The sequence below is a fragment of the Mercenaria mercenaria genome, chromosome 10 (genome assembly GCF_021730395.1).
Source record: "Mercenaria mercenaria strain notata chromosome 10, MADL_Memer_1, whole genome shotgun sequence".
Taxonomy (NCBI): Eukaryota; Metazoa; Mollusca; class Bivalvia; order Venerida; family Veneridae; genus Mercenaria; species Mercenaria mercenaria.
The window spans coordinates 73,655,423-73,683,371 of NC_069370.1; the positions used below are offsets into that span (position 1 = coordinate 73,655,423).

Genomic DNA, 27,949 nt, shown 5'->3' on the forward strand with positions numbered 1-27,949 from the left:
AGATCGTAGATAAAACATCAAGGTCAGGGTCACCTTGAGCATTGAAATGGTTTCTCATTAATAACTCGGTATTTCTTCATCATCCATGTTACTGACTGTCAAGTTTCCATGCAGACTAGTTTCTATGTTCAGGTCCCAGTGACATTGATCTTTGACCCCCAAAACAATAGGGGTCACCTTAAATGATAAATGGTACTGCCCCAATCTGACTAAAGTACTTGATCTTCTAAACGAAGATCTGAGAACGACCCATTCACATTCGTCTTCTGTATATTTTGGATTTCCAGTATTGCTATTTTTATTTTATCCAATCAGACGACATGTTCGAATGTCAAAGAGTAAGAAAAATGTGCAGTTATTCCAGGGCTGGAACCCAGGACCCCTCGCTTACAAAGCAAGTGGCCTACCGACTGAGCTAACCGGCTATCTGATACATTATGACATAAGAATTGTAAATATCAAAAGTCAAGGCTACAGGTAGATTTGCAAGATGTTGTAAGTTAGGCTCTGATTGGCAAGAGAAAGGGTCGTCAGAACGAGGCAATGAATAGGTCGTTCTCAGATCCTATGCGTAGCGTAATAGGATATGTACTTTAGTCAGATTGGTACTGCCCAAATTGAATAATGGACCTTTCCATTATAGAAATTAAGCAAGGTAAAGGTTCTTTTTGTCATTGATTCATCTTGTCTCTCAACAAAACCTGAAGCCCCCAATAAATACTTTTAAATTTGTTTGAATTGAAGAGATGTCATAATGTTCAGTTTAATCTACCAATTTGAATTAATGGAGGAACGAAGTGGCCTTGTTATAAATAAAGGTGTTTAAAAGAGCCAAGGTATGAATCAAGAATCGAATCAAACATTATTGATTTGTTCATTTATGATCCAATATTGATTTGAATTAGCTTTCAAGTGATGTCTTTAAATAAAATACAAAACAGGGTGGTAGAATGTTGAAATTTATTTTTTCGAAACTGGGATAATTGTTACCGCAAGTTTGTTATTCTACAATAGCTTAGTTGGAGATCTACAATTAAGTTAATGCAAGATTCTATTTTAAGAAGAAAAAAATCTTTGAAATGAACATAATGTACAGGAAAGGAAACTGCCGTTATTTAGAAAGAATCTATCTACTTTAATGGTTTTCTGCCGGAGGACATAGTCATATATTGTCATTTTTGTCAGACTTCTGGAATTCAGTTTTTAAAATGTTGAATAGAGCAGATTCTTTTCTGATGTTTAAGAATGGATTAAGGTTAAGTGCAGCTATTAAATGTTAAATGAGGCAGTCCTATAGGTGTTATGTCAAAATTTGAACAAAGACGGCAGCAGGTTTTGACACCAGCTTTAGAAGGTAGTAAGGAAATTCAACCAGCAAATTCCTTAGTTCCTTTTGGAAATCATCCTTTAACTCAAGCAGGCAGAGGGCAGTTTGTGGGCAGGGAGCCATTTGGACATCGTCCATTTACACCAGGAGGGAGACAACGTCCATTTTCACCAGGAGGGGGACAACGTCCAATTACACCAGGAGGGAGAGAGATGATTGGAGCATACAACAGAGGATTTTATCCCGGCAGGGTGTTTCCACCAATCAGACCAGCATACATGAGTCCAATACCAGTAGATAGGTTCCAAGTGCCAACTATAATACCACGACCCAGAATACCCTATGCTGGACCGCCATCACTTATGCCATATTGGGGAGGTTATTCTGTTGGTGGACAGTATTTTCCAGGTTTCTTTTACATTATTTTATTTAGTAGATTAGTAATGGTATATGATTAGATTTTCTTTGTGTTATTAGTCCCCTACTGGTTGAAAACCAGTTTCGGGGACTACAGGAATGCGCTTTTCCGTCATTCCGTCCGTCCGTCCATCTGCAATTTCGTGTCCGGTCCATAACTCTGTCATCCATGAAGGGATTTTAATATTACATAGCACAGATGTTCCCCATGATGAGATGATATGTCCTGCGCAAAATCCGGACCCCTAGCTCAAAGGTCAAGGTCACAATTGGAGGTCAAAGGTCAACAGGGCTTTTTTCCTGTCCGGTCCATAACTCTCCCATCCATGAAGGGATTTTAATATTACTTGGCACAAATGTTTCCCATGATGAGATGACGTGTCATGCGCAAAACCCGGACCCCTAGCTCAAAGGTCAAGGTCACAATTGGAGGTCAAAAGTCAACAGGGCTTTTTTCCTGTCCTGTCCATAACTCTCCCATCCATGAAGGGATTTTAATATTACTTGGCACAAATGTTCCCCATGATGAGACAACATGTCATGCGCAAAACCTGGACCCCTAGCTTAAAGGTCAAGGTCAAAATTAGAGGTCAAAAGTCAATAGGGCTTTTTTATGCCCCCGAAGGGAGGCATATAGTTTTTGAACCGTCTGTCTGTCTGTCGGTCTGTCAGTCTGTCGGTCCGTCCGCAATTTTCGTGTCCGGTCCATATCTTTGTCATCGATGGATGGATTTTCAAATAACTTGGCATGAATGTGTACCACAGTAAGACGACGTGCAGTGCGCAAGACCCAGGTCTGTAGCTCAAAGGTTAAGGTCACACTTAGACGTTAAAGGATAGTGCATTGATGGGCGTGTCCGGTCCATATCTTTGTCATCGATGGATGGATTTTCAATAACTTGGCATGAATGTGTACCACAGTAGACAACGTGCAGTGCGCAAGACCCAGGTCCGTAGCTCAAAGGTCAAGGTCACACTAAGACGTAAAGATCATTTTTCATGATAGTGCATTGATGGGCATATCCGGTCCATATATTTGTCATTCATGCATGGATTTTAAAATAACTATGCATGAATGTGTGACACAGTAAGACGATGTGTCGCGCGCAAGACCCAGCTCCGTAGGTCAAAGGTCCTAAACTCTTAACATCGGCCATAACTATTCATTCAAAGTGCCATCGGGGGCATGTGTCATCCTACGGAGACAGCTCTTGTTTATGTACCTCATAATAAGATGATATGTCATGCCCAACTTTCAGAACCCTAGCTTAAAGGTCAAGGTCACACTTAGCAATCAAATGTTAACATAGCATGTACAGGGTCTGTTTCGTGTCCGTTCTATAACTCTGACATTCATTAAGGGATTTTAATATTACTTGGCACAAACGTTCCACATGACGAGACTACGTGTCATGCGCATATCCCGGACCCTTAGCTCAAAGGTGAAGTCACAATTGGAGGTCAAAGGTCAATAAGGTTTTTTTCCTGTCCGATCCAGAACTCTGTCATCCATCAAGGGATTACAATATTACTTGGCAAAAATGTTCCCCCAGATGAGATGCCGTGTCATGCACAAGACCCAGTACCCTAGCTTAAAGAATGGCTTTGTCTGGAGCATTTCTTCTTCATGCATGGAGGGATTTTCATGTAACTTGGCACAAATGTTCACCAACATAAGACGGATTGTCATGCACAAGAACCAGGTCCTAGGTCTAAGGTCAAGGTCATATTTAGAGGTCAAAGGTCAAATTCAAGAATGACTTTGTCCAGAGCATTTCTTCTTCATGCATTGAGGGATTTTGATGTAACTTGAACCAAAATGGTCACCACCATGAGGCACCCTTGTTTTTAGAATAACGTCACTTTGTTATTACTATAAATAGATTTTATTGTAACTTTTTTTATTACTGGCCATAGAGAAAAATCGAGACCACTTTTCTGTTGTACAACATGCATGTTACATCCAATTTTTAGGTGTATTTTGATCTATCTCTACCTGGTAAAGTGGACTTATAGTATATAGATTTTTTTTTTGTTTTAAGATTAATTTCCCTTTGTTGGTACTATAAATAACTTATATGATAACTTTATAGGATTAATGATTTCAGACACAATGGCGTTTATCAAATAGTCATGGTGGACATTTTAAATTTTGGTTAAGTGTCTAAAGGCCATTATTAGTATTGTAAGTGAAACCCTTATTTATCGTTCTTACCGATGGCTCAGTGGTTACAACACATGGCTTTTATGCGGGAAATTGCTGGTTCGAGCCCATAAGTGAGAACATTTTTTATTTTCAATTTTAATTGTTTATTGGTTTATAGGTTTTAAATTACAAAGGGACACATGAAAATCAAAATTCACGGGCTTCACGTTTAATGTGTTTCGTACTGAAATTATAGCGATCGAAACTGAATCATGAATATAGCTTGTTTTAATTAATATCAATGAAATTGTAATATACTGAAATAAACAGTGAATAAAAATGATCTTAAAGGAAAGAAATTAAAAAAGAGATAAAAATATTAAAAAAAGTAGTTGTAAAAATACAATGGAGGAAATATTAGATAAAATGTACATGTACAAAGTGTTTGTGAAAAAAAAATACAGATACTGCACGGATTCGATCTTAAGAGCTCGAGGTTTCATGCTACTGACAGTGACCACTGAGCTATTGTGACTATCGAACCTCGGTATACACGCTTTAAATACAAACCATTTTAATTGCAGGTTACTTTCCGTACACTGTACAGAATGTACCGAAAATCAACCAAAGATTAAATTTCTGTGCACCGACCATGTAATTAATATGCATTTTGACAGGTCAATAAAATAGTACAATACTATGCCCCAACGATAACTTGATATTTACAAACATGACTATAAATAGATTAAAGTGGAACATAGGGAATTCAACATTTTTCTAACATGTTACAATCTAAATATTTCTAGATTTTGTACCAATTACAAATTAGCTCAGTGGTAAAGCTAATACTGTCCATGTTCAACAGATCTTTTGCCGTGTGTGTTCGAAACTCAGCATGGGCAGTTAATTTTTATTTCACTTTTGCATAAAAATTAAGATTCATTCATGAGCTCTGTGACAACATGACAGAGAGGTATCTAAAGGCGATATGGCAGATCAGAATAGTTTAGTAAGTATAAAAGATGATATTGATTAAATGCATGCACTTTAGCCATGCAAAAAATGTATATATACAAATACAAACCATTAACCTTATCCTGCTAAATTTCTATAATGAACTTGTCCATCATTTAATTTGGACAAAACCATTTGTTATTAAAAAGGGTGCTTACCAAGAAGATACTGATTGAATGGCGAACATTGCAGATCATGATAAAACCCGCATGGATATACAGGCTGATCACGATCTATACAGACTGCAAAGGCAGGCTCAATCGTGTCCAGCATGATAAAGGTTAAAGTAAAAAAATACGGAAGCAAAAATGAAAACGAATAGGGAAAAAATATCTGAAAAAAACCCTCAGGATTCGAACCCACAAAACGATTCGCTTATATCGAATTCTTGTCTGCATTTTACCCAACTGAGCTATGTTGCCATATACTAAGTGGATAGTTTAAAATGGAAGAAATACTAATATTTGCTTGTCAAGTAATGTGCAAACATTATTAATTGTTATTTCATCAGTTATCATGAATTAGACTCGTCCTCACGTTTCGGCGGGAATCACATTATCATTGGGGATTAGTACAATATTAATTGTACATCATTGACAGCTATCAGTTCATTATGTTATACTGCAGTAGAGAAAATTAGGTGCCTTCCAATAGGGGACTTTGTATTGCATGGCAATACTTCATTCACTTGTTATTTAATGTTTCTGTGAAAATGAAAAATGTTTTTGTTGGTTTATTGTGCTGTACAAATAATTAGTAATTCTTGTATGTATGTGTTGGAGTGCCTGTAAGAAATGCATGTTACTATGTTGGCTTATTTCAGTCAGATTCTTTATTTAAAAGTTTAACTTGCAGTTGAACAAAAAGACAACACGACAGTGTAGTACAAAAAAAGCCTTCCACATGCTAGACTTAAACTTTTGAAAGGCACCAGTGAGTTTGTTTTGTTTTGTTGATGTTGGTCAGTCTGTAAAGCATTTGGTTTATAACTAATAAACTGAAAAAGCTCCAACCGGTAGCAGTCAAACTTCATAGGATGGCTGTTTGTTTGTACCAGTAGGTGACCCCTAGATGAACCCTATTTTAAGAGGGGTCAGTTTCCAAATTGTCAAGGAAATGGTGATGTCAACGTCACAGTGATCTGAGACTGAAAAGGATTCCCAATCAATACATTTAAGACACTGTCACCAAATTTCATATGGTTAATCTATGGTGTCAGTTGCTTTTGGGGTCAGTGTTCATCAAAATTATGGTAACAGTGGATCTGAGACTGAAAACAGTTTCCAGTAAAAACTTGCAAAAGTGTTTGGCCTACGACAGCCAGTCTTCATAGGATGATTGGCTGTCGTCAGTGGTTGACACATATAGTGTGTCAGGTCTTTAAAGGTCACCATGACCTTGACACTGAAAATTGCCTCATAAATAAATGGAGAGTGCTTAAGCCTACAACCTGCAAACTTTACAGGATGACGGCCTTTTGTCACTAGACTGACCACTTCTGATTCTTTGGATCAGTATGTCTAAGGTCAAGGGCAGTGACCGTATTGTTTGGAGTCAGAATGTCAAAGATCATTGTCACAGTCAGGGAGACATTGTGATTGGAGAAGGTATAAGTATACAGCCACCAAACTTCATAGGATGCTTGCCAGTGTTCAGTAAAAGGTACCTTTAGTTGTGGTCAGTATGTCAGACATGAATGGCAGAATCCTATCAATATCTGGAGCCTGTAGTTAGGGACCATACTAAGGTCCTTTGTGTGATGCACAAAGGTATTTAGTTTGTATCTGTAATCTCCTGTTGATTGAAATCCTCTCAAAACTTGTCACATTATTGCTGAAATGATGAATTTAAATGAAATACACCCAAACACAAAATATCTTATTTATCATGACCCTTTGATTGTCTGTGAAGAGTTTATTTGCACTTTTTGGTGAAAAAATTATAAACCCTGAATACATTTGTTTCTTAGAAATACAGTTATGAACATTGCATGCAATTCAATGCTTTTAACTTCATACTTATGTTTAGAAAAAATTACGTAGTTTCTCTACTTTAGTAACTGGTATCTACACCATCACCTTGCCAGTCCCCATGTCCATTGAAATGCTCCCCACCATATAAAGTCATATAAAACAGATGAAATACCACTATATTATAAGATGACAGATGGACAATTTCGGCCCTCCTGAGTTTGTTAATATGTTTTCACATCTTCATCTGCTAACTTATTTAGTCAATCTCTTCAGAAGAGTTTTAAAAAATAGAATAAATAACTGTCTTACATATGGGCTGCTACAATAAGTATGCCATTGTCACCTTGTAACTAAATTTAATACTTGTATTTGAAACAAAAATATTCTGTATAAGAAAGTTTAATGTGGTGCCATGATGAAATCTGCCATATTGTATGAAATAAGAGATCTCACATTTCTATTATAGTTTGTTACACATAAGGTGTTGTGATTTATTAAAATGATTTTATTTGTGATAATTACAATATTAGACACTTTTGTTAAGACAATATGCAATATAATTAATTATTTTCTTTTATCTATTGATATTCATTAATTATGCCCACCTTCAAAGAAGGAGGGGTATATTGTTTTGCAGATGTCGGTCGGTCTGTCGGTATGTAGACCAATCCGTTTCCGGATGATAACTCAAGAATGCTTGGGCCTAGGATCATGAAAATTGATAGAGAGGTTGGTCAGAACCAGCAGATGACCCCTATTGATTTTGAGATCAGTAGATCAAAGGTCAAGGTCACAGTGACCGGGAACAGACAAACGGTTTCCAAATGATAACTCAAAAACGCTTTGGGCCTAGGAACATGAAAATTGATAGGGAGGTTAGTCATTACCAGCAAATGACCTCTATTGATTTTGAGATCAGTAGGTCAAAGGTCAAGGTCACAGTGACCCAGAACAGTTAAATGGTTTCCGGATGATAACTCAAGAATGCTATGGCCTAGGGTCATGAAAGTTGATAGGGACATTAATTATGAGCAGCAGAAGACCACCAATGATTTTAAAGTCAGTAGGTAAAAGGTCAAGGTCACAGTGACCCGGAACAGTTAAACGATTTCCGGATGATAACTCAAGAATAACTCACTTAAGCCTAGGATCATGAAAGGTGATAGGGAGGTTTATCATGACCAGTAGATGGCCCCTATAGATTTTGAGGTCAGTAGTTCAAAGGTCAAGGTCACAGTGACCCAGAACAGTTAAACCGTTTCTTGTCAATTACTTGAGAATTCTTTGGCCTAGGATCGTGAAATTTGATAGTGAAATTTGATAGGGAAGTTGATCATGATCAGCAGATGACCCCTATTGATTTTGAGGTCAGTAGGTCCAAGTTCACAGTGACTCGGAACAGTTAAACGGTTTCCAGACGATAACTCAAGAACACTTGGGTCTAGGATCATGACAATTGATAGGGAGGTTGGTCATGACCAGCAGATGACCCCTATTGATTTTGAGACCAGAGTTCAAGGTCACAGTGACCCAGAACACTTAAACCATTTCCAGACAATAACTTGAGAATGATAGGGCCTAGGATCGTGAAAATTGATAGAGAGGTTAATCATGACCAGCAGATGACCACTATTGATTTTGAGGTCGATATATCAAAGGTCAAGGTCACATTGACCCAGAACAATAGAACTTTTGTGAACAGTGACCAAATGATTTCTGTTCCTTGTGCAGTTAATGAATGCATCAAGGGGGGCATTTCGTGTTCTACGAGCTCTTGTTTTAAATTACTTTTCCTTTTGTTAGATCTACTATTGCCTGTTCTTTCCAAAATGTAATTTCTATGTTTTTTTTATCAGAATATAATTATACTTTTTCTGTAGAGAAATAATTTCAAGTTGTTTTTTTATGAATAAGATAAAATGACACAGTATAAAGTTTTTATTGTATGTCAGAGGAGGAAAAAGAGACGAAGGAGCCTGGTACAGGTATGCTAGATATTCTGTGTTTTAATGTGAGTCAGTTACTTTCTAATGCAAAAAAATTAGACTTTATTTACATAGTTCCTTCCTAACCCTTACCCTGCTAAATTTCTGTAATGAACTTGTCCATCTTTCAATTTTGGACAGTACCATTAACTGTTAAAAGGGGTGCATACCAAAAAAGATACTGATTGAATGGCAACAGTGTAGGTCATGATCAGACTGCACGGATGTGCAGGCTGATCATGATCTGCACTTGTCACAAAGGCAGAATCAGTCAGCATGATAAGGGTTAATTTAATGCGACAACGTCCTGTCCATAAAACAGTCTAATGATTGGTGCACAAAGGATGATAAATATTCACTGTTCAGTCAATTTTTTTGTTGAAAATGTTCACTTTTCCATAATGTCTTGTGATATAGGTAAAAATTGTACAGGATGCTTCTAGTTCATGAAATTGGCCAAATTTGTCTCAATGTTTATTACCCATTCCAAAGTTGCAGCTTTTTTTAGCTGGTTCTGATGTATGTCACAATAGCTGTTGTTATACTCGGCAGATGTTCATCTTGTATGTAATTACCTTGTTAATCATTCTCTATGTCTCACTTGTTAGTCATCTCAACAATAAATAATACCAAATTTGATCTATAGCACCCCTGGTTGGACCTCTCTCAAGTTAAAACAAATGGTTATTGCATGACTGCATTTTGAGGTCAACACAGCAAAAAATTGACAAAGCTTTTAAATTACTTTTGAGTGAACTGTTTAATGGATGTTTACCAAACTTGGCCAGAAGCAAAGTCAAAAGGTCAAGATATTTATCAGGAGAGTGACTCGGGGGTCCATTTTTCTCAGTATTGTTCCTTACTTGCCCTTTTCTTCCTCCACAAACATTACATGCAAAAAATATGAGAACAAAATGGCTTAGTTTATTTTTGGTGTATAGAATCGGTCTCCAGAGGCATTTGAAGTAAACTGACTCACATTTCATGCCAATTTACTGTAAAATAAAACTGTTTATTTGGTTTTTGGTTATTGGTGATAATTGATAGACTTTGCTTTTCCCAGCATGGTGATGGTGTTTGTTAGTGGCTAGACTGTTTTGAATTAAACTCCTGAGGTACTTAGTTTCTTTAATCTTCAATTCAACACTGATTTTACATACAGTTTTAGTTAATATAATTCCTGATTTCTTTCAAGAAATGAGACAAATATGGAAATTAACTCAAGTGTTGCAAAAAATTAGTAAAACAATTTTGGATATCTTTAATTTCTGGCTTAATATTTAGAAGATATTGCAAAATTAATTACAGGTTTATGTATATGTTTTAGTACTTTTACCCTATTAAATGTGCTGTTTAATGGTTATGATGACCTAAAAATACACTTTCATTAGAAACAATGAAATCAGATTACAGTATTCTATTATACATTTTTAAGAAACCACAGACTGTAGCTGGTGTTTAGTTCACCTGTCACAAAGTGACAAGGTGAGCTTTTGTGATCGCGTGGCGTCCGTTGTCCATGTGTGCGTCCGTCCGTTTGTAAACTTTTGCTTGTGACCACTCTAGAGGTCACATTTTTCATGGGATTTTTATGAAAGTTGGTCAGAATGTTCATCTTGATGATATCTAGGTCAAGTTCGAAACTGGGTTACGTGCGGTCAAAAACTAGGTCAGTAGGTATAAAAATAGAAAAACCTTGTGATCTCTCTAGAGGCCATACTTTTCAATGGAGCTTCATGAAAATTGGTGAGAGTGTTCATCTTGATGATATCTAGTTCAAGTTCAAAACTGGGTCACGTTTACCTTCAAAAACTAGGTCAGTAGGTCAAATAATAGAAAAACCTTGTGACCTCTCTAGAGGCCATATTTTTCATGGGATCTGTATGAAAGTTGGTTTGAATGTTCATCTTGACATCTTGATGATATCTAGGTCAAGTTCGAAACTGGGTCAACTGCGGTCAAAAACTAGGTCAGTAGGTCTAAAAAATAGAAAAACCTTGTGACCTCTCAAGAGGCCGTACTTTTCAAGGATCTTCATGAAAATTGGTCAGAATGTTCAACTTATGATATCTAGGTCTAGTTTGAAACTGGGTCACGTGCCGTCAAAAACTAGGTCAGTAGGTCAAATAATAGAAAAACCTTGTGACCTCTCTAGGGGCCGTATGTTTCATGGGATCTGTATGAAAATTGGTCTGAATGTTCATCTTGATGATATCTAGGTCAAGTTCGAAACTGGGTCAACTGCCATCAAAAACTAGGTCAGTAGGTCTAAAAATAGAAAAACCTTGTGACCTCTCTAGAGGCCATACTTTTCAATGGATCTTTATGAAAATTGGTCAGAATGTTCACCTTGATGATATCTAGGTCAAGTTTGAAACTGGGTCATGTGCCATCAAAAACTAGGTCAGTAGGTCAAATAATAAAAAAACCTTGTGACCTCTCTAGAAGCCATATTTTTCATGGGATCTGTATGAAAGTTGGTTTGAATATTCATCTTGATAATATCTAGGTCAAGTTCGAAACTGGGTCAACTGCGGTCAAAAACTAGGTCAGTAGGTCTAAAAATAGAAAAACCTTTTGACCACTCTAGAGGCCATATTTTTCAATGGATCTTCATGAAAATTTGTCTGAATGTTCATCTTGATGATATCTAGATAAAGTTTGAAACTGGGTCACATGTGGTGAAAACTAGGTCAGTAGGTATAAAAATAGAAAAACCTTGTGACCTCTCTAGAGGCCATACTCTTCATGATGTCTTCATGAAAATTGGTGAGAATGTTCACCTTGATAATATCTAGGTCAAGTTTAAAACTGGGTCATGTGCCTTAAAAAACTAGGTCATAAGGTCAAATAATAGAAAAACCTTGTGACCTCTCTAGAAGCCATATTTTTCAATGGATCTTCATGAAAATTGGGTCGTGTGGAGACAGGTGAGCGATTCAGGACCACCATGGTCCTCTTGTTTACCCAAGAAACAGTTATGGGACCCAGAATAAGTTGTAGTTTATTCCTTGATAGTGGATGAAAAATAGTTCTTGCATACCTAAAGAGAAATTGTGCAGGCAAATCTTTTCTTACACCCCAAGCGCCGGATGTAAGATGACTTTGGTGCTATTAGTAACATCATAACAAACCATATATATAAAAATGTTAATTTGTAAGATACTGTAAGAAAGTAGTGCTTAAGTCACTTGTTTTACTATAGTTGTGGAAGATGGTATGTAGGAGAAAGAATCTGTCACTTGTTGTAGATGAAATTCCTAGTATCCAGTCTTTGTGATAACTAAGCAGAAAGCCATGTTTACTTCTAAATTACTTTCACAGACATTGGATACACCTTTCATTTTCAACCGGTGTAAGATTCATATATTTTTAAAAATCTTGCTAAGATTTATTTACAGAGAGGCAGGCTATACCAGTTCCTATACGAATACCAAAGCAGGTTCTGCCGCCACCACCACCAATTTACAACGCACAGCCTCCACCTCCGCCGCGTAAGATACTGTTGTCATAGTGATGGACCTTAACATGTAGCAGTTTTTTTACATAAGCAAGAAGGAAAGAATCTTGTTCCTTCAAGTACTAATAATTCAGGGTAACTTGTCAGTTTAGAATATTATATAAACAGGTTAATTATTTGGTTAAGGGTGAACAAATTGGGTGTCAGGAAAATATTTATATTATATTTGTCAGCATTATAGCAGTGTTCACACATATAACAGAATAAGCATGTGTTCAGCTGACACCTTATGCTAAATGATTAGTACATAAATAGAAGATCCCTGATTTTGTGTAATTATTTCTACCTGGAATAACACAATAATGAAATTATAGTTCTTATAGATTTATTGATCATTATTAAAGATTTCGTGGTACCCAATTTTTATAAGTTGTCGACTTTTCAAAAATTCTGAGAAAAAATATTTTCGAAACAAGATTTTTTGCTTCTGCTAAAAAGTGTAGCAGTGATTTGTTTCAGTTTCATAACAAGCAGTTCTTTATTTCTTAGTACTTTTTTTTATCTTTTTAAAGCATCGGTACCTATTCCAATAATTATACGGGAGAAAATGCCTCAGATCAAGAGGGTGCCAGTAGTACTGCGTAAGTTCATAGACGTATTATAAAGATACACCAAAAGATTTAAATGTTCCCCCAAAAAACATGCATCTGTATGTATGGGAAGAAAGGTCCTTCATGAATTATTACAACCATAGGCTGTTCAAAATACATAATTTATTAATTTTTTGCCACTAAATATAATTTGGTCATTGAAATGATGTAACTTTCAGCAGTTGTCTACCACTGTCAGACTAAGCAACTTAACCCTTAGCCTGCTGCAGGCGAATTTAACAGCCTTTGCAAACAGCTTGGAACCAGATCAGACGCCGATTAAATCGGCGTCTGATCAGGTTCCAAGCTGTTTGCTACTCTGACAATATTTCTTCCAATTTTGGAGCAAATTGAATGAACTTTACAATTTTAGCAGACGACATTTCCAGCAGACAACAATTTATCTAGCATGCTAAGGGTTAAACGAAGTGTATTAAACAATATGTTTTTGTTGATTTGCAGTATTAGATCACAAGATCTGTGTATTGACCATAAGTATTGACCTGGCACTCATTAATATTCTGTTTATTTCCGTAAATTAATTTTCGGTGTTCGAACAACATGAATGGCGATATAACTATAACATATATATAATTTCTTGATAACGTAATGTCATATGTGCTAGTAGCTGTGCGGACAAAGTGTTTAGCTGCCAACCACATGGTTGTGGATTCGAGTCCTATGTCTGACTGGACTTTTTTAAAAGTTTTATATGAAAACTAACCACTTATTGGATCAAACGTATCGTGATTTTTATGGTCCATTTACTGAATGTTATCATATTCAACTGTTGTAGAAAAAGTGGAATAAAAATGGTTTTAGAAGGATCTTATACAAAAACACAATTTTAAAGTGCTTGTCACCAGTGTTTCCAGAAAATAAATACTACAAGAGAAACAATTAAAATTCATAAAAATGATGTTTAAAAAAATTTAACAATAATTTGAATAAACAGGCATTAATAATATTATATTACATAAAAAATGATTTTATGTGATTTCGAACCCGTGGTAACATGCTTTGAAGTCAGACACGTTACCACTGCGCCACTGTATCATTGATTAACTGTATCTGTTACTTTAGTATTATAGATATTTTCAGAATATAAATATTGCATAAATTAACGAAAACATCCGAAAATATTGGCTAAGATTAATGAGTGCCAGGTCAATACTTACGGACAATATAAATCATTTAAGAAAACATGGCAGCTCAGCAGATAAATATGAACTTGTTCATTACGATAAACCAACAGATGTTGTGACTGACTAACCTTTGTGTTTTTTTGTGATCAAAGAAAATTGCAGAAGTAAATTGTCTTTGAGCAAGACGGTTTATTAAGGCATTGTGAAAAGTTTAAAATATACCTGTCTGTTGTTTAATAGAGTATATAGGGCTAATAAAAATTCTTATTATTGTCATCCATCGTTGAAAGCTCATGATTTGCAAACTATATTTTATTAATTACACACAAAAGTAAATATTTGTTTGTATTTACGAGTATTGGATATCAAGACAGTTACTAGTACATCAACCAAATTACACGCTTGCACATAAATCCAAAATACAGATCAAAATACACTATGAACATGAGTAAAGTACTGAAAAACTGTGGAAGTATAAATTGATGTTCAAACTGTGACCAAACTGTTACAAGACAGTTGGTTAATACATCTCCCAATTGTTGAGAACTGATAACCGATCATATTTTTTTAAAATCAAATTAAAAAGCTGACAAAAAAGTACCAGTATACTGTCTGCTACTTTAACCCGAGTGATGGAACATGCAGATTATAATGATAATTATATAGTAATATATGTCAGTCAAGAAAGATTGTCATTCTTAGGACATGAAATCATGAACATTTGTTGTCTGGAATCTGTATTTTTTAGCAAAATACGAATGTTTCCAGCTGCCAAAGTAAGTCAGTTTATAGTAGTTATGATTGTTGCTGATGAAAACTGTAATTATCTGACAGTAGAATACTAACATTTTTGTTAAGTAATTTAAAATAATGATTTATGAAATAATAAAGATGTATATACTTATCTGCTGTACTGCTGCATTTTCTTAAAAGCCTTGTAAGAAACTTCACAAATCAAATAAATACCCCGTTATGCAAAAGGGTGGGAGATGGGATGGGTCTGTTAAGGATCCCATTTAAAAATATCATTGATGAATGTTAGTAAATTCTCTTATTGCTACCATTAAATTTTTGCTCTTGTTGTGATTCCATAGTTTCAAAATATATCTACAATCCTGCTGTGTAAATCTGAGAACAACAGGATATTTTCTGCCTTCTTCCATCTTTTTCTCCTTTGGTTTGCTGTTAAACAATATGCTAAATATATTGTTTTGGTGTGTCTTTGAAAATGCTCTTCAAGAACATAATCATGACAAATTCACCAATGTATGAATTCACTATATATATGTAGAATTATACAACCTTTTGTAGGTAACTGTTTTTCAGTGCAGCTGGCCCAGTTTGGAGAGCACAGGGCCCATATTCATAATTTTTGACTTGGAGAACAGTCTCAAAATACAAAATGTGATTGGTTGATTCTGATATATTTAAGAAATAATATATAGCAGAACCAATATTGTTTCAGCATATCAAGCCAGAACAAAGAGGTTACATGCCTGCGGAATAATTACACATTAGTGATTTCTATACGCAGTTTATAACCGATTCGTATTGTTGTTATATATTAAAACATGGTTCTGCTAGGTATTATTTCCAGTCGGTTTTAAAAATGTTAAAATACGGGAAATATAAAAATATAACACATTTTGCGGAATAACTTCGGAGTGCGTAGATGTTTAGTGGGTTATTATAATACTTGCCTAATAATCAATAGACTGTGTGTGAATTGAGGGTAACACCATTCTGTTAGATTATTCTGATTGTGTAATGTACATCTTTCATATGTAGATCAAAATGTGGTAACGCTCCTTCTTAGCACTTGTATGTTGCCAAATGATATGTCAACGTGACATCAGATTTCCATGATTTAATGGAAATGTGCATGGATTTTACATATTAGAATTGAAATTGACCAATTACATTGTTTTCTTCTAAGACTGGTCTCCAATATTAATTATTATAGCAGGACTGTCATAATCTAGAGGTTATGAGTTCAGTCTGGGGCTTATATTGCTGCTCTCTGTGACAATTTGGCTAGATAAATGCTTCAACTGAGTGGTTCCTCCTCCACATCTGCTCCGTTCTGGGAAACTGTCTGGTGTTAACAGAGGTTTTAAGTGGTGATTTGGAATCAGGACCACTAATCAGATTTACTTTATTTTTTCATTGAAGCATCTGACCAAAATTAAAAAATGTATGGTATTATGAAAATAAAAGATAAAAATGCAGTTTTGTAGTAGGTAGTGTGTTATACACATTCTACAAAATTACCTGGTTCCATTGGCAAAAATATATGTTAGAAGTTTTAAATTTTGACTGAAAAATTCATGATTAAGTAGTTTTCATTAGTCTATCAGTTATGTTTGCTGTGCTAGATTTGCACATTCTTTGTCTTTAGCATACATTCTCACATTTCTTCTCTTGTTGATTTTTTTTGTGTTTCAGTATATTTGCTTGTGGTAGCTTAAGTACATTTTTGTACTTTAATAAAAGTATGTAAATTGTTCCATTTAAATTGCAATGTTTTCCTCTGAGAATATTAACAGCAGTAAAGAAAGACATATTTGATATAGTAGCATAAATATTTCTGTCAGTTTATACAAAATAAGTAGCTTAAGTATAATTATTACATATCATACATGGTGTCATATTTCTTCCACAAGAAAGCTTGGTAGCTATCTGGAACTTTAAAAAAATCCAAATATTTTGTGTCCAGTGAATATAATCAATAATCACCCTGATTCATATCATTATTTCTGTCTATACTTTTTACATAAGTGCCAACAGCTGCCATTTATTATCTAGATATCAGTACCTTCAGAAATAATTTAGATATTTCAACTTTTTCTTATTAAAGATTATCTCGATTACCTGAAGTTTCCTCGAAATATCATTTATGATGGTAATATTTTCATAAAAAATGCTAGGAAGTTTAGAATGTGATTGTGTTAGCTACCTAGTTATATTGCTGTGGCAGTTTCAAGCATTCAATAAACGCTAACTTTTAGGCTAAATGCTTTTTAGAAAATCAAAATTAATATCTAGAAAATTTTGTTGTTGTAATGATTTCATTAAAATGCACACACTTCCTCTAAGGTTTGAAATACATTTTGTATTATCATGATAGCTACTTAGCTATATGTTGGTAGAAATATGCAACCATATATATTAACTTGTATATCCTAGTATAAATTATGAAATGAAAATTATTTTGTTGGAAATAACCTGTTTTTGTTATATTTTTCATACAGCAAAGAAAACGGTAAAGCAAAATTCCAAAAAATCAACTTTTCCAGGGTCTAGTAAGTATAATATTTAGTTTCATTGTTTTAATTGATTCTTGGTTCATAAAAAAGTCTTTCTTTTCAAACAGGACAATCATAAGTATTTTGTACTAGTTTGGTACCTAAAATCTGTAAAATTTAGTGACTCAGAATACATTTTTAATTCAGGATAGAATGCCCCAGTTCAGACCATTTTACCTTCCCCTGTCCAATAAATTATCCCCATATGAGTTTACTAGTTGCAGTTTGACAGTAAAAGTTTTCCAGGTGGTTTTACATATTAATCATTTTAAGTAGAATTCAAGAAAATACTTGAAAAACACGTTTCACAATTAAATTTATAAGACGTTTTAGGGTTAAAGAGAAATTTTATGAATGCTATAGTTATAAAGTGCTGAGAAAAAAGTTTATGATTTGGATCTTAGAACTTGAGCATTTAATTTGGAACTTGTGATCTGGAGCTTATGATTGGGAACTTATGATTGGGAGCTTATATTTGAGAACTTATGATTGGGAGCTTATATTTGGGAACTTATGATTGGGAGCTTTTGATTGAGAACTTATGATTGGGAGTTTATATTTGGGAAATTATGATTGGGAGCTTGTGATTGAGAACTTATGATTGGGAGCTTATAATTGGAAGCTTATGATTGGGAGCTTATATTTGGGAACTTATGATTGGGAGCTTGTGATTGAGAACTTATGATTGGGAGTTTATATTTGGGAACTTTTGATTGGGAGCTTGTGATTGAAAACTTATGATTGGGAGCTTATAATTGGCAGCTTATGATTGGGAGTTTATATTTGGGAACTTATGATTGGGAGCTTGTGATTGAGAACTTATGATTGGGAACTTGTGATTGGGAGCTTGTGATTGAGAACTTATGATTGGGAAATTATGATTGCAAGCTTATAATTGGGAACTTATGAACAGGAGCTTGTAATTTGGAAACTTATGATTGGGAACTTATGACTGGGAGCTTATAATTGGGTTTGAACTTATGATTTGGAGGAACTTATGATTGGGAGCTTTATGGTTCGGAACATATGATTGAATTTTGAAGTATTGTGAAACAGGACCCCAAGTAAAGCAAAACCTGACAAAAGGTGAAGTATACAGAATACAGAAAGGAAAAAATGTTTTTGTTTTGATTATTTGTTTAGTGAAAATCATCCATAGTTCAGTTATACCATCAAACTATTGAATATGATATTTGATAAGAAATTAATATTTTGTTAAACTGTGAGACACAATGTTAAATAATGGGTACTAGAAATCTGTAAATATTTATTTTTTATGATAGTTTGACCGCTTTCCTTTTGTAAAAAAGCCTGACAGAAATTCTTCAAATAATGCATTTAGTTTGTATTTATTTATAGTTTTATGTATTCAGAACTACAACAAATAAAAGCATAGTTTGTCTAGACTCTTTTAAATATTTTAGATAAATTTAACAAGAAAAATATAAACGAAACTAAATGAATCATGGTTATAAATGCGAAATCAGGTGTTACTGAATCTTAGTTGTCATGTTAAAAACCAAGTTACTGCCATTTGATTTGTTATTGCTTTATACTGTGTGAATATATCCAAAAGCATCAAGTTTTTGAAGAACAACTTTGCTCTGTCCAGATAAAGAACTCAATGTTTTACTTAAAGTCAAACCCATAGTGTCAAAATTTGTACTTACCTTATTGAAAGGGTGATCATATCTCACTCTGGCTCATAAGTTTTATGAAAACAGGGATTTTATAAAAAAGGAAGATCATATCTCACTGTGGCTCAGACAGGTTTAATGAAAAGTGAGATCTTTATGAAAAGGGAGATCATATCTCAATGTGGATGACAGGTTTAATGGAAAGTGAGATCTTTATGAAAAGGGAGATCATGTATGTAACACAAGTTCAATGAAAAGGGAGATCTTTTATGAGAATGGAGGTTGTTTCTCATTGGGTCTTGCAAGTTTTATGTAAAATGATGGTACTGCATCATTCTGTCTGCTTATAATATTAAAAGGCTCCGTGGGAGTGATCTAAAAATTTATAAAATTAAATTTCTAAATTTAGCAACAGTATATATCTTAAGTACTGACAGTAAATCTTTCATGTTGCATATAAGAAACATTGTTTAATATGTTAATGAACTTATGATGGCAACATGAACATAATTTTGTTGTATTTTTGTCTATTTCAGAAGCCCTGAGAAGGTTTCGTCATGCTGCACTTGTAGTTGTGTTTATTGCACATCTTAGAGCTAATGTAAAGAAGGTAGAGGGCTTACTAACAATACTAACACTACTAAATGTTTGTTGCTTTTTGTTTGTTTATCTAAACCGTAGAAAGATCCTTGTGTAGCATAGACCACAACCAAGCTATATAACAGCAGTCTCAGTTTGACCGAGTCTGTTCATGAGAGGTATTGAAATTTGCAACACCTCTCACACCACCTAGCGCTGGCTTCATTGGAATTCTATGATAGAAAATTTCAATGATCTTCCTTATCCCAAAGAACTGGAAAGTATAACAGCACCAGAGTTAAAGTCATAATGGCTTTTCCTCAAGAAGAATACTGGTTTATTAAGAGGATAGTGCCAGATACAGGTGATGCTTTAGTTCCGGAAGCCTTCATGTTGCTTCAGCAGGCAAGAGATGTGATTCTTATTCTAAACAAAGTTAGTAATTTAGTTGGAGGAGTGAGGAAATATTAATTTGCTGTCCAGTCCAGGATCTTACCACTGAACATTATTTTGTACATGTGACATGTTTCTGGATACCATATAGCGAGTTAATTCTGCGGGTTTTTATTTCTGCTAAATCTGCAGATCGAGGCTGTCATGCAGAAATAGATTCCATATATTTAAACTATCAGCAGAATTTTTTGACGCAGAGATAAACTTTGATATTTCGCTTAAAATAATGACCCGTTATCTTTATCTCACGAGTTTTTTGAGTTATTCACACCGTACCGATTGTGGTTGATTGCTTTTGTTATTGTCCACGAATGAATGGTTACCGTTTTGGGCGTGTAATCTTTACAAGTGTATATCACAAAACACTCTAGGTTTATGAAAAGTTAAACAAACTAACTAATATGTGTTGTAACTGTTGTAACTGAATGGACTGTGAAAGGACTATGTATTAGAGTATAATATTTGTAAATAAATCGTAACTTTTTCTACCAGCAGTATTAATTTTATGAAAATGTCTTTCAAAATGAATTACTGGTACTAGACCTACAGTATTAATTTTTAACTCTAATTTTTGATCATGCATGGTAGATTCTGACCAAGATAGTGCCACCAAGACATAACTGACAAGAACAATATGCATTTGAGTCGTTAATTATGACGTAGTAAGTGCGGTAGCTCTTTCCCTTTGCACAGAATTTACTTCCGTTTTTTGCAAACCGCAAAAATTAATTCCTGCATTTCTCGAAGGTCGCAGAAATAAAAAACGCAGAAATAAACTAGGCCTATTTTAGGACTAAACCGCAGATTTTTTTGCCCACAGAATTACCCGCTATACGGTAATACAGTAGACTTAAGTGTTTGCAAAACGCAATGTCAGTTTAGATAAGTATTCAGATATGATAAATTTAATTCACACAATATCATTTCTGAATGGAAATCAAATTACAATATTTAATCAATGCAATGATAGATTAATACAAACAATTTCTGAAACATGTTTTTGTCCTGGCCATTTATATATATATTTGTGTCTTTTGTCCAAAGTACAGTGTGTATTCTGTATCAAAAATCAAGAGTTTAGACAAATTATGTGAATAGGTACCTTACAGTATTATGGTGTTTTGATATGTTTACAACAAACAAAAGAATTTTAAACATAAGAATAAGAACGTTTTCGATGCAAACACTAATTCCTTGTTGGCCGAGCGGTAATTTGCTCCATTTTGTACCTTTTCATTGTCACTTCGATTAATTCCCAGACCCGTATAATTTTTATTTTAAGACTACTGAATTTCTTAGTTTTCAATAAGGTTTAGCAATGACAACTCGAGTTAGTTATAGTTCCTGCTTTTTCACTGACTGAAACACTTCATTCTTAACATGTTCTTGTGTTTAAATACACTTGACTTTAAATATGATTAACGGTTTTGAAGCTCTCCTGTGATATTTTGAAGCACAACAGTTTATTATTATAAATCTTATGCCGTATTTTAAATAGCATTGCCGGGTAATAATATTACTATTGAATAATTTATAGTTCGGTTTTGAGGTCAGCGATGTTTTTGCACTTTTAATAATGGATCGGTCCGTTGTTTAGGTAATGTTATTCAGTATGATAATGGTTCTTTGCTCAATAAGGCAAGGTAAATCATGCTGATTTCCCTAATAGGTAGACAAGTCTATAAATTGAACCCTCAGACATCAAAATCAAACTATAAAGGTATTACTGATTTTACATGAAAACGACATCAAAAGAATGAACTAGAAACTGGAGAAAAAGAAACATCAAGTATATAATTTTAAATAAAAAAAAACTGGATGCAAGGTTCGAACCATAAAAATATCACTACAAAATGAACACATTATTGTGATGTTTATTCATGCGGTAGAAATTACACGTTGCACTGGTGAATGTAAAATCTGTATTATACAGTATGAAAACACCGTGTCAATGTCGCCGGGTATGTTCGATTCATTAACTTTCTATGGAAAAAAAAGTTGATAGTTTTATTTTTTAAGATGTGTGTGACTTGGAATAGTAGGCGTGCGCGTGATCTAGGACCGAAATGCATGTGACACACGCGCAATGCGTGTGTCTTGACAGGTATGAGTGAATGACACACAAATCAACATGATTTCATTTTACAAACATTATTCTGCTTGATGTGTCAAGCAACTATTGATGTTGGTTCTCACACAGATGCTTGTATCAGTCAATGGTTTTTATTCGCCCTGTGTCCGTCGTCAGTCCATCGGCGGCGGCGTCAACAATTTGACTATTAACACTCTAGAGGTCACAATTTTGGTCTAATCTTAATAAAACTTAGTCAGAATGTTACTCTCAATAAAATCTTGGACAAGTTCGATATTGGGTCATCTGAGGTCAAAAACTAGGTCACCAGGTCAAATCAAAGGAAAAGCTTGTTAACACTCTAAGAGGTCACAATTTTGACCCAATCTTAATGAAAGTTGGTCAGAATGTTACCTTCAATCAAATCTTGGATGAGTTTGCTATTGGGTCATCTGGGGTCAAAAACTAGGTCACCAGGTCAAATCAAAGGTTAAGCTTGTTAACATTCAGAGGTCACAATTTTTGCCCAATCTTCATGAAACTTGGTCAGAATGTTACCCTCAATAAAATCTTGGACGAGTTTAATATTGGGTCATCTGGAGTCAAAACTAGGTCACCAGGTTAAATCAAAGGAAAAGCTTGTTAACACTGTAGAGGCCACATTTATGACTGTATCTTCATGAAACTTCGTCAGAATGTTAATTTTGATGATCTTAAGGTTCAGTTTGAATCTGGGTCATGTATGGTGAAAAACTAGGTCACCAGGTTAAATCAAAGGAAAAGCTAGTTAACACTCCAGAGGCCACATTTATGATCTTATCTTAATGAAACTTTGTCAGAATGTTAATCTTGATGATCTATAGGTCAAGTTCAAATCTGGATTAGGTGGAGTGAAAAACTAGGTCACTAGGTCAAATCAAAGGAAAAGCTTGTTAACATTTATGATTGTATCTTTATGAAACGTAGTCAGAATGTTAAATTTGATGATCTTTAGGTCAAGTACAAGTCTGGGTCATGTGGGGTAGAAAACTAGGTCACTAGGTCAAATCAAAGGAAAAGCTAGTTAACTTAATGAAACTTGGTCAGAATGTTAATCTTGATGATCTTTAGGTCAGATTCAAATCTGGGTCAGGTGGGGTGAAAAACTAGGTCACTAGGTCAAATCAAAGGAAAAGCTTGTTAACACTCTAGAGGCCACATTTATGACCATATCTTAATGAAACTTGGTCAGAATGTTAATCTTTATGATCTTTAGGTCAATAGGTCAGGTGAGCGATACAGGGCCTTCAATGCCCTCTTGTTATCATTTATATAGAATATATTGTATCATATTTAAACTATACTGTCACATGGTGTAAGTGCAGTCATTGATTGGAAAAGGAAAATATGTATAAAATAAATAATATAATTATAACACTTAAATTTTCATGCACTTTAGTCTTGCTTTGTCTATTACTTACAATTATTTGGTGTACCACAGTTTGACTATGTAACCATGTAACTGCAAAATGGTGACTCTTCAGGATACAATAAACAATATACTGTAAAAGCACATATTTTCGTTGGTTCAAAACTTTGCAAACTTGAAACTTTGAGTAGGTATGCTTTTGCTTGGCCATTTTTGGGGCCACCAGAGCTAAAAATAGAAAAACCTGTAAACAATTTCTTCTAGTCAACCACTTAATAGGGCTTCACAAAATTGGACTGGTGTATCCTTGTAAGGTCCTCACTCATATTTCTTCAGATTGCTTTGCTTGGCCTCTTTAAGGAGCTATTAGAGCTAAATGGTATAAAAGATTAAACCAACATTTAAACAACTTCTTGTCATGAACAGCTTTTTGGAATATTACAAACTTTTGCCACAGATCTCTCACAGATTTGTTCAAATGGATCATAGATTTGCCCTACTTAGGGACTGCCAGAGCTTAGATAAAAAAACCTGTAAACAATATCTTCTAGTGACCCTAAAGATGGATCTTCTCCAAACTTGGTCTGTAGCATCATTGTATGAACCACTTTCAAATTTATTTTAACTGGTTTAGGGGTTGAAAAGGGTTCACCCTACACAAGCTAAAATTAGAAAAAAAACTATTAATGTTTTCTCATGAACCACTTGTCTCATCATCACAAGTCCTTGGCTGTAGCATCCTGGTATGGAATTTCAAAAACTTCACATTTTTTAAGTTAGTTTCATTTGCCTCATTTAGGGGCCACCAGAGCTAAACATTAAAAAAAAAAACATACACACACACTTTAAACAACTTCTTCTCATGAATGTCCTGATAGACATTCACAAAAATTGATCTGTAACATCTTTGTAGGGATCTCTGTCTAGTTTGCTCAGAGTATTCAACTTTGATTCCTTAAGGGGTCTGCCAAAACAGAAATTAGGAAAAGCTTTTAAACAACTTCTTCTCGTGAACTACTTTACAGATTGTCACCAAATCCTCACATGGATCTCTCTTAATTTTATTAAAATGGTTCCTCGTGGCCCCTATTCAGAGAAGCCAGAGCTGAATATCTGAACAATGCCTTGTTGAACTGCTTGATGGTACTTAATCAGTACCCTTTGTTCAACTGTCTCTCAAGTTAGTTCAAATAGTTATACATTTTGGGGTTATCATAAAAAAAACATTTTAAATAACTTTTGATAAACTGTTTAAGGGCTGTTCACTAAACTTGGTCAAAAGCAAGGTATAAAAGGTAGGGTCTTTATCAGTTGTGTAACTTAGGCCAACTTAGGGCTCATGTAGGTATACAAGTAGACAGCACTGCACAGTAATGGGCATTTTATTCACTCCCAATGTGAGAGAACAGAAAGTAATCACAGAAAAAGTAGGAACTGTAAGTTGTGTGGAGTATGTACAGCTATAACAGTGGTAGCTTATGTCTTCACTGGTCTGGTTAATTTCCATTTTCATTCATTGGGAATATAGGACTGAATTTATCAGTAGTGCAGATACAGATTTGTTTCTCTATTAACATTGAAACAAAGTTTCACAATATAATAAACAGAATGTATGAAAATATCAAATTTACCTCACGGCACTGCCACTTTAAATTAATATATTTATTTTCATAGCATTCAAATGAAAATAAAAACCATATTAATGAAAGAATGTGAATTTTCACTTTATATCCTCAGAATAATATTAATTTTTTGAAATTATTTTATTGATAGTTCTTAACATGCATTTTGTGCAAAGGAGACCTTTTACTAACATTTGTACTAATATTTAACAATGTTCACAAACTTTATAATTATTGCATTGTTTATGTTTGAAATATTTCTCTGAAACTTTTGTGCAAATATCACAATTAAGTCTGACTGAACTTTATATATAAGTAGTAAATTTCTGTATCAACTTGATACTTTATTAATTATATCAATTCTATATATCATGGCAATATAAGAGAAGTAGGTTGGTCTCAGAACATTCATATCTGAGTCTTAATAAGATTGTACACCTTTCAGATCATTTCCATGTGATGTAAGATGTTTACTTAATATATATGTTGGAGAATAAATTTATAGATATGCAAAAACTGTATTGTTATGAATTTATGTTCCAGAATTTATCTAACAGACCCAGCAGCACATTTTTGTTTGGAATCATTCTAAAAGAAATAGTTGCTGCTTTACACAGAATATACCTTAATGTAAGTATTACTTTATGTAAGTAACACTTGATGTAAGTATCACTTAATGTAAGTATCACTTGATGTAAGTAACACTTAATGTAAGTAACACTTGATGTAAGTATCACTTAATATAAGTATCACTTGATGTAAGTAACACTTGATGTATCACTTAATGTAAGTATCACTTGATGTAAGTAACACTTAATGTAAGTAACACTTGATGTAAGTATCACTTAATGTAAGTATCACTTGATGTAAGTAACACTTGATGTAAGTATCACTTGATGTAAGTAACACTTGATGTAAGTATCACTTGATGTAAGTAACACTTAATAAGTAACACTTGATGTAAGTAACACTTAATGTAACTAACACTTTATGTAAGTAACAATGTAAGTAACACTTGATGGAAGTAACAATGTAAGTAACACTTGATGTAAGTATCACTTAATGTAAGTATCACTTGATGTAAGTAACACTTAATGTAAGTAACACTTGATGTAAGTATCACTTAATATAAGTATCACTTGATGTAAGTAACACTTGATGTAAGTATCACTTAATGTAAGTATCACTTGATGTAAGTAACACTTAATGTAAGTAACACTTGATGTAAGTATCACTTAATGTAAGTATCACTTGATGTAAGTATCACTTGATGTAAGTAACACTTGATGTAAGTATCACTTGATGTAAGTAACACTTGATGTAAGTAACACTTGATGTAAGTATCACTTGATGTAAGTAACACTTAATAAGTAACACTTGATGTAAGTAACACTTAATGTAACTAACACTTTATGTAAGTAACAATGTAAGTAACACTTGATGGAAGTAACAATGTAAGTAACACTTGATGTAAGTATCACTTAATGTAAGTATCACTTGATGTAAGTATCACTTGATGTAAGTATCACTTAATGTAAGTAACACTTGATGGAAGTAACAATGTAAGTAACACTTGATGTAAGTATCACTTAATGTAAGTGTCACTTGATGTAAGTATCACTTAATGTAAGTATCACTTGATGACTTGATGTAAGTATCACTTAATGTAACTAACACTTTATGTAAGTAACAATGTAAGTAACACTTGATGTAAGTATCACTTGATGTAAGTAACACTTAATAAGTAACACTTGATGTAAGTAACACTTAATGTAACTAACACTTTATGTAAGTAACAATGTAAGTAACACTTGATGGAAGTAACAATGTAAGTAACACTTAATGTAAGTAACACTTGATGTAAGTAACACTTAATGTAAGTAGCACTTGATACTTGATGTAAGTAACACTTAATATAAGTAGCACTTGCTGTAAGTAACACTTAATGTAAGTAACACTTGATGTAAGTAACACTTCATATAAGTATCACTTGATGTAAGTAACACTTAATGTAAGTATCACTTGATGTAAGTATCACTAAATGTTAGTAACACTTGATGTAAGTAACACTTAATGTAAGTATCACTTGATGTAAGTAACACTTAATTTAAGTATCACTTGATGTAAGTAACACGTAATAAGTAACACTTGATGTAAGTAACACTTGATGTAAATAACACTTTATGTAAGTAACACTTATAAGTGAGAAACATTGTAATAATATGATCCCTTTATATGCAGAATATACTTCAGTTTTGTTCACATATTATTTAGGCAGTATACATAAAGTATACATGATTCAACTTACTTATATACACTGTATTCACAAAATATAAGTAATGTATCATTGTTTGGTTGGTAAATTTGTAATATACTGTAATGTGGTTTGAAATTGGTAGCATTTAATTCAAATCATATATATCGGCTGTATTCACAGACTTTGGTTGCTATATATATTCAGACAGTATGGGTCTTACAAGTTATCTATTTACAGAAAGCAGTTACAATTGTTTGTCTATATTACATTATTATGGTACATTTTATTTTCTTTTAGCCAAATGGCAATATCTACCCAGTGTTAAATGACATCATTGGTCCAAACTGCTATGACCTGGCATCATTAGTTCATGGTGGACCGAAGGACCCGAGGGAAGAAAGTGTTCTCATTCAGGAGCTGCAATATTGTGTAGAAAATGTGATATATCATATCACAGAAATTATGGTATGATAGTATATGGTAGATTTTTATGCTCTGTT

General features: G+C 34.0%; 1 protein-coding gene across 11 annotated transcripts in view; it reads left to right on the forward strand.

Annotated features, from left to right (window-relative positions):
* The window catches only part of LOC123561292 (uncharacterized), a 164,833-nt gene that overhangs the window by 119,612 nt on the left and 17,272 nt on the right, over positions 1–27,949 (forward strand). For 9 of the 11 annotated variants that reach the window (XM_045353558.2, XM_045353548.2, XM_045353560.2 and 6 more), the window contains 5 exons: positions 8,830–8,862; positions 17,369–17,419; positions 19,596–19,669; positions 25,736–25,822; positions 27,747–27,914. In XM_045353558.2, the coding sequence (XP_045209493.2) occupies positions 8,830–8,862; positions 17,369–17,419; positions 19,596–19,669; positions 25,736–25,822; positions 27,747–27,914 (413 nt within the window). The remainder of the gene's footprint in view (positions 1–8,829; positions 8,863–17,368; positions 17,420–19,595; positions 19,670–25,735; positions 25,823–27,746; positions 27,915–27,949) is intronic. The other 2 variants (XM_045353556.2, XM_045353559.2) reach the window with 1 other exon arrangement.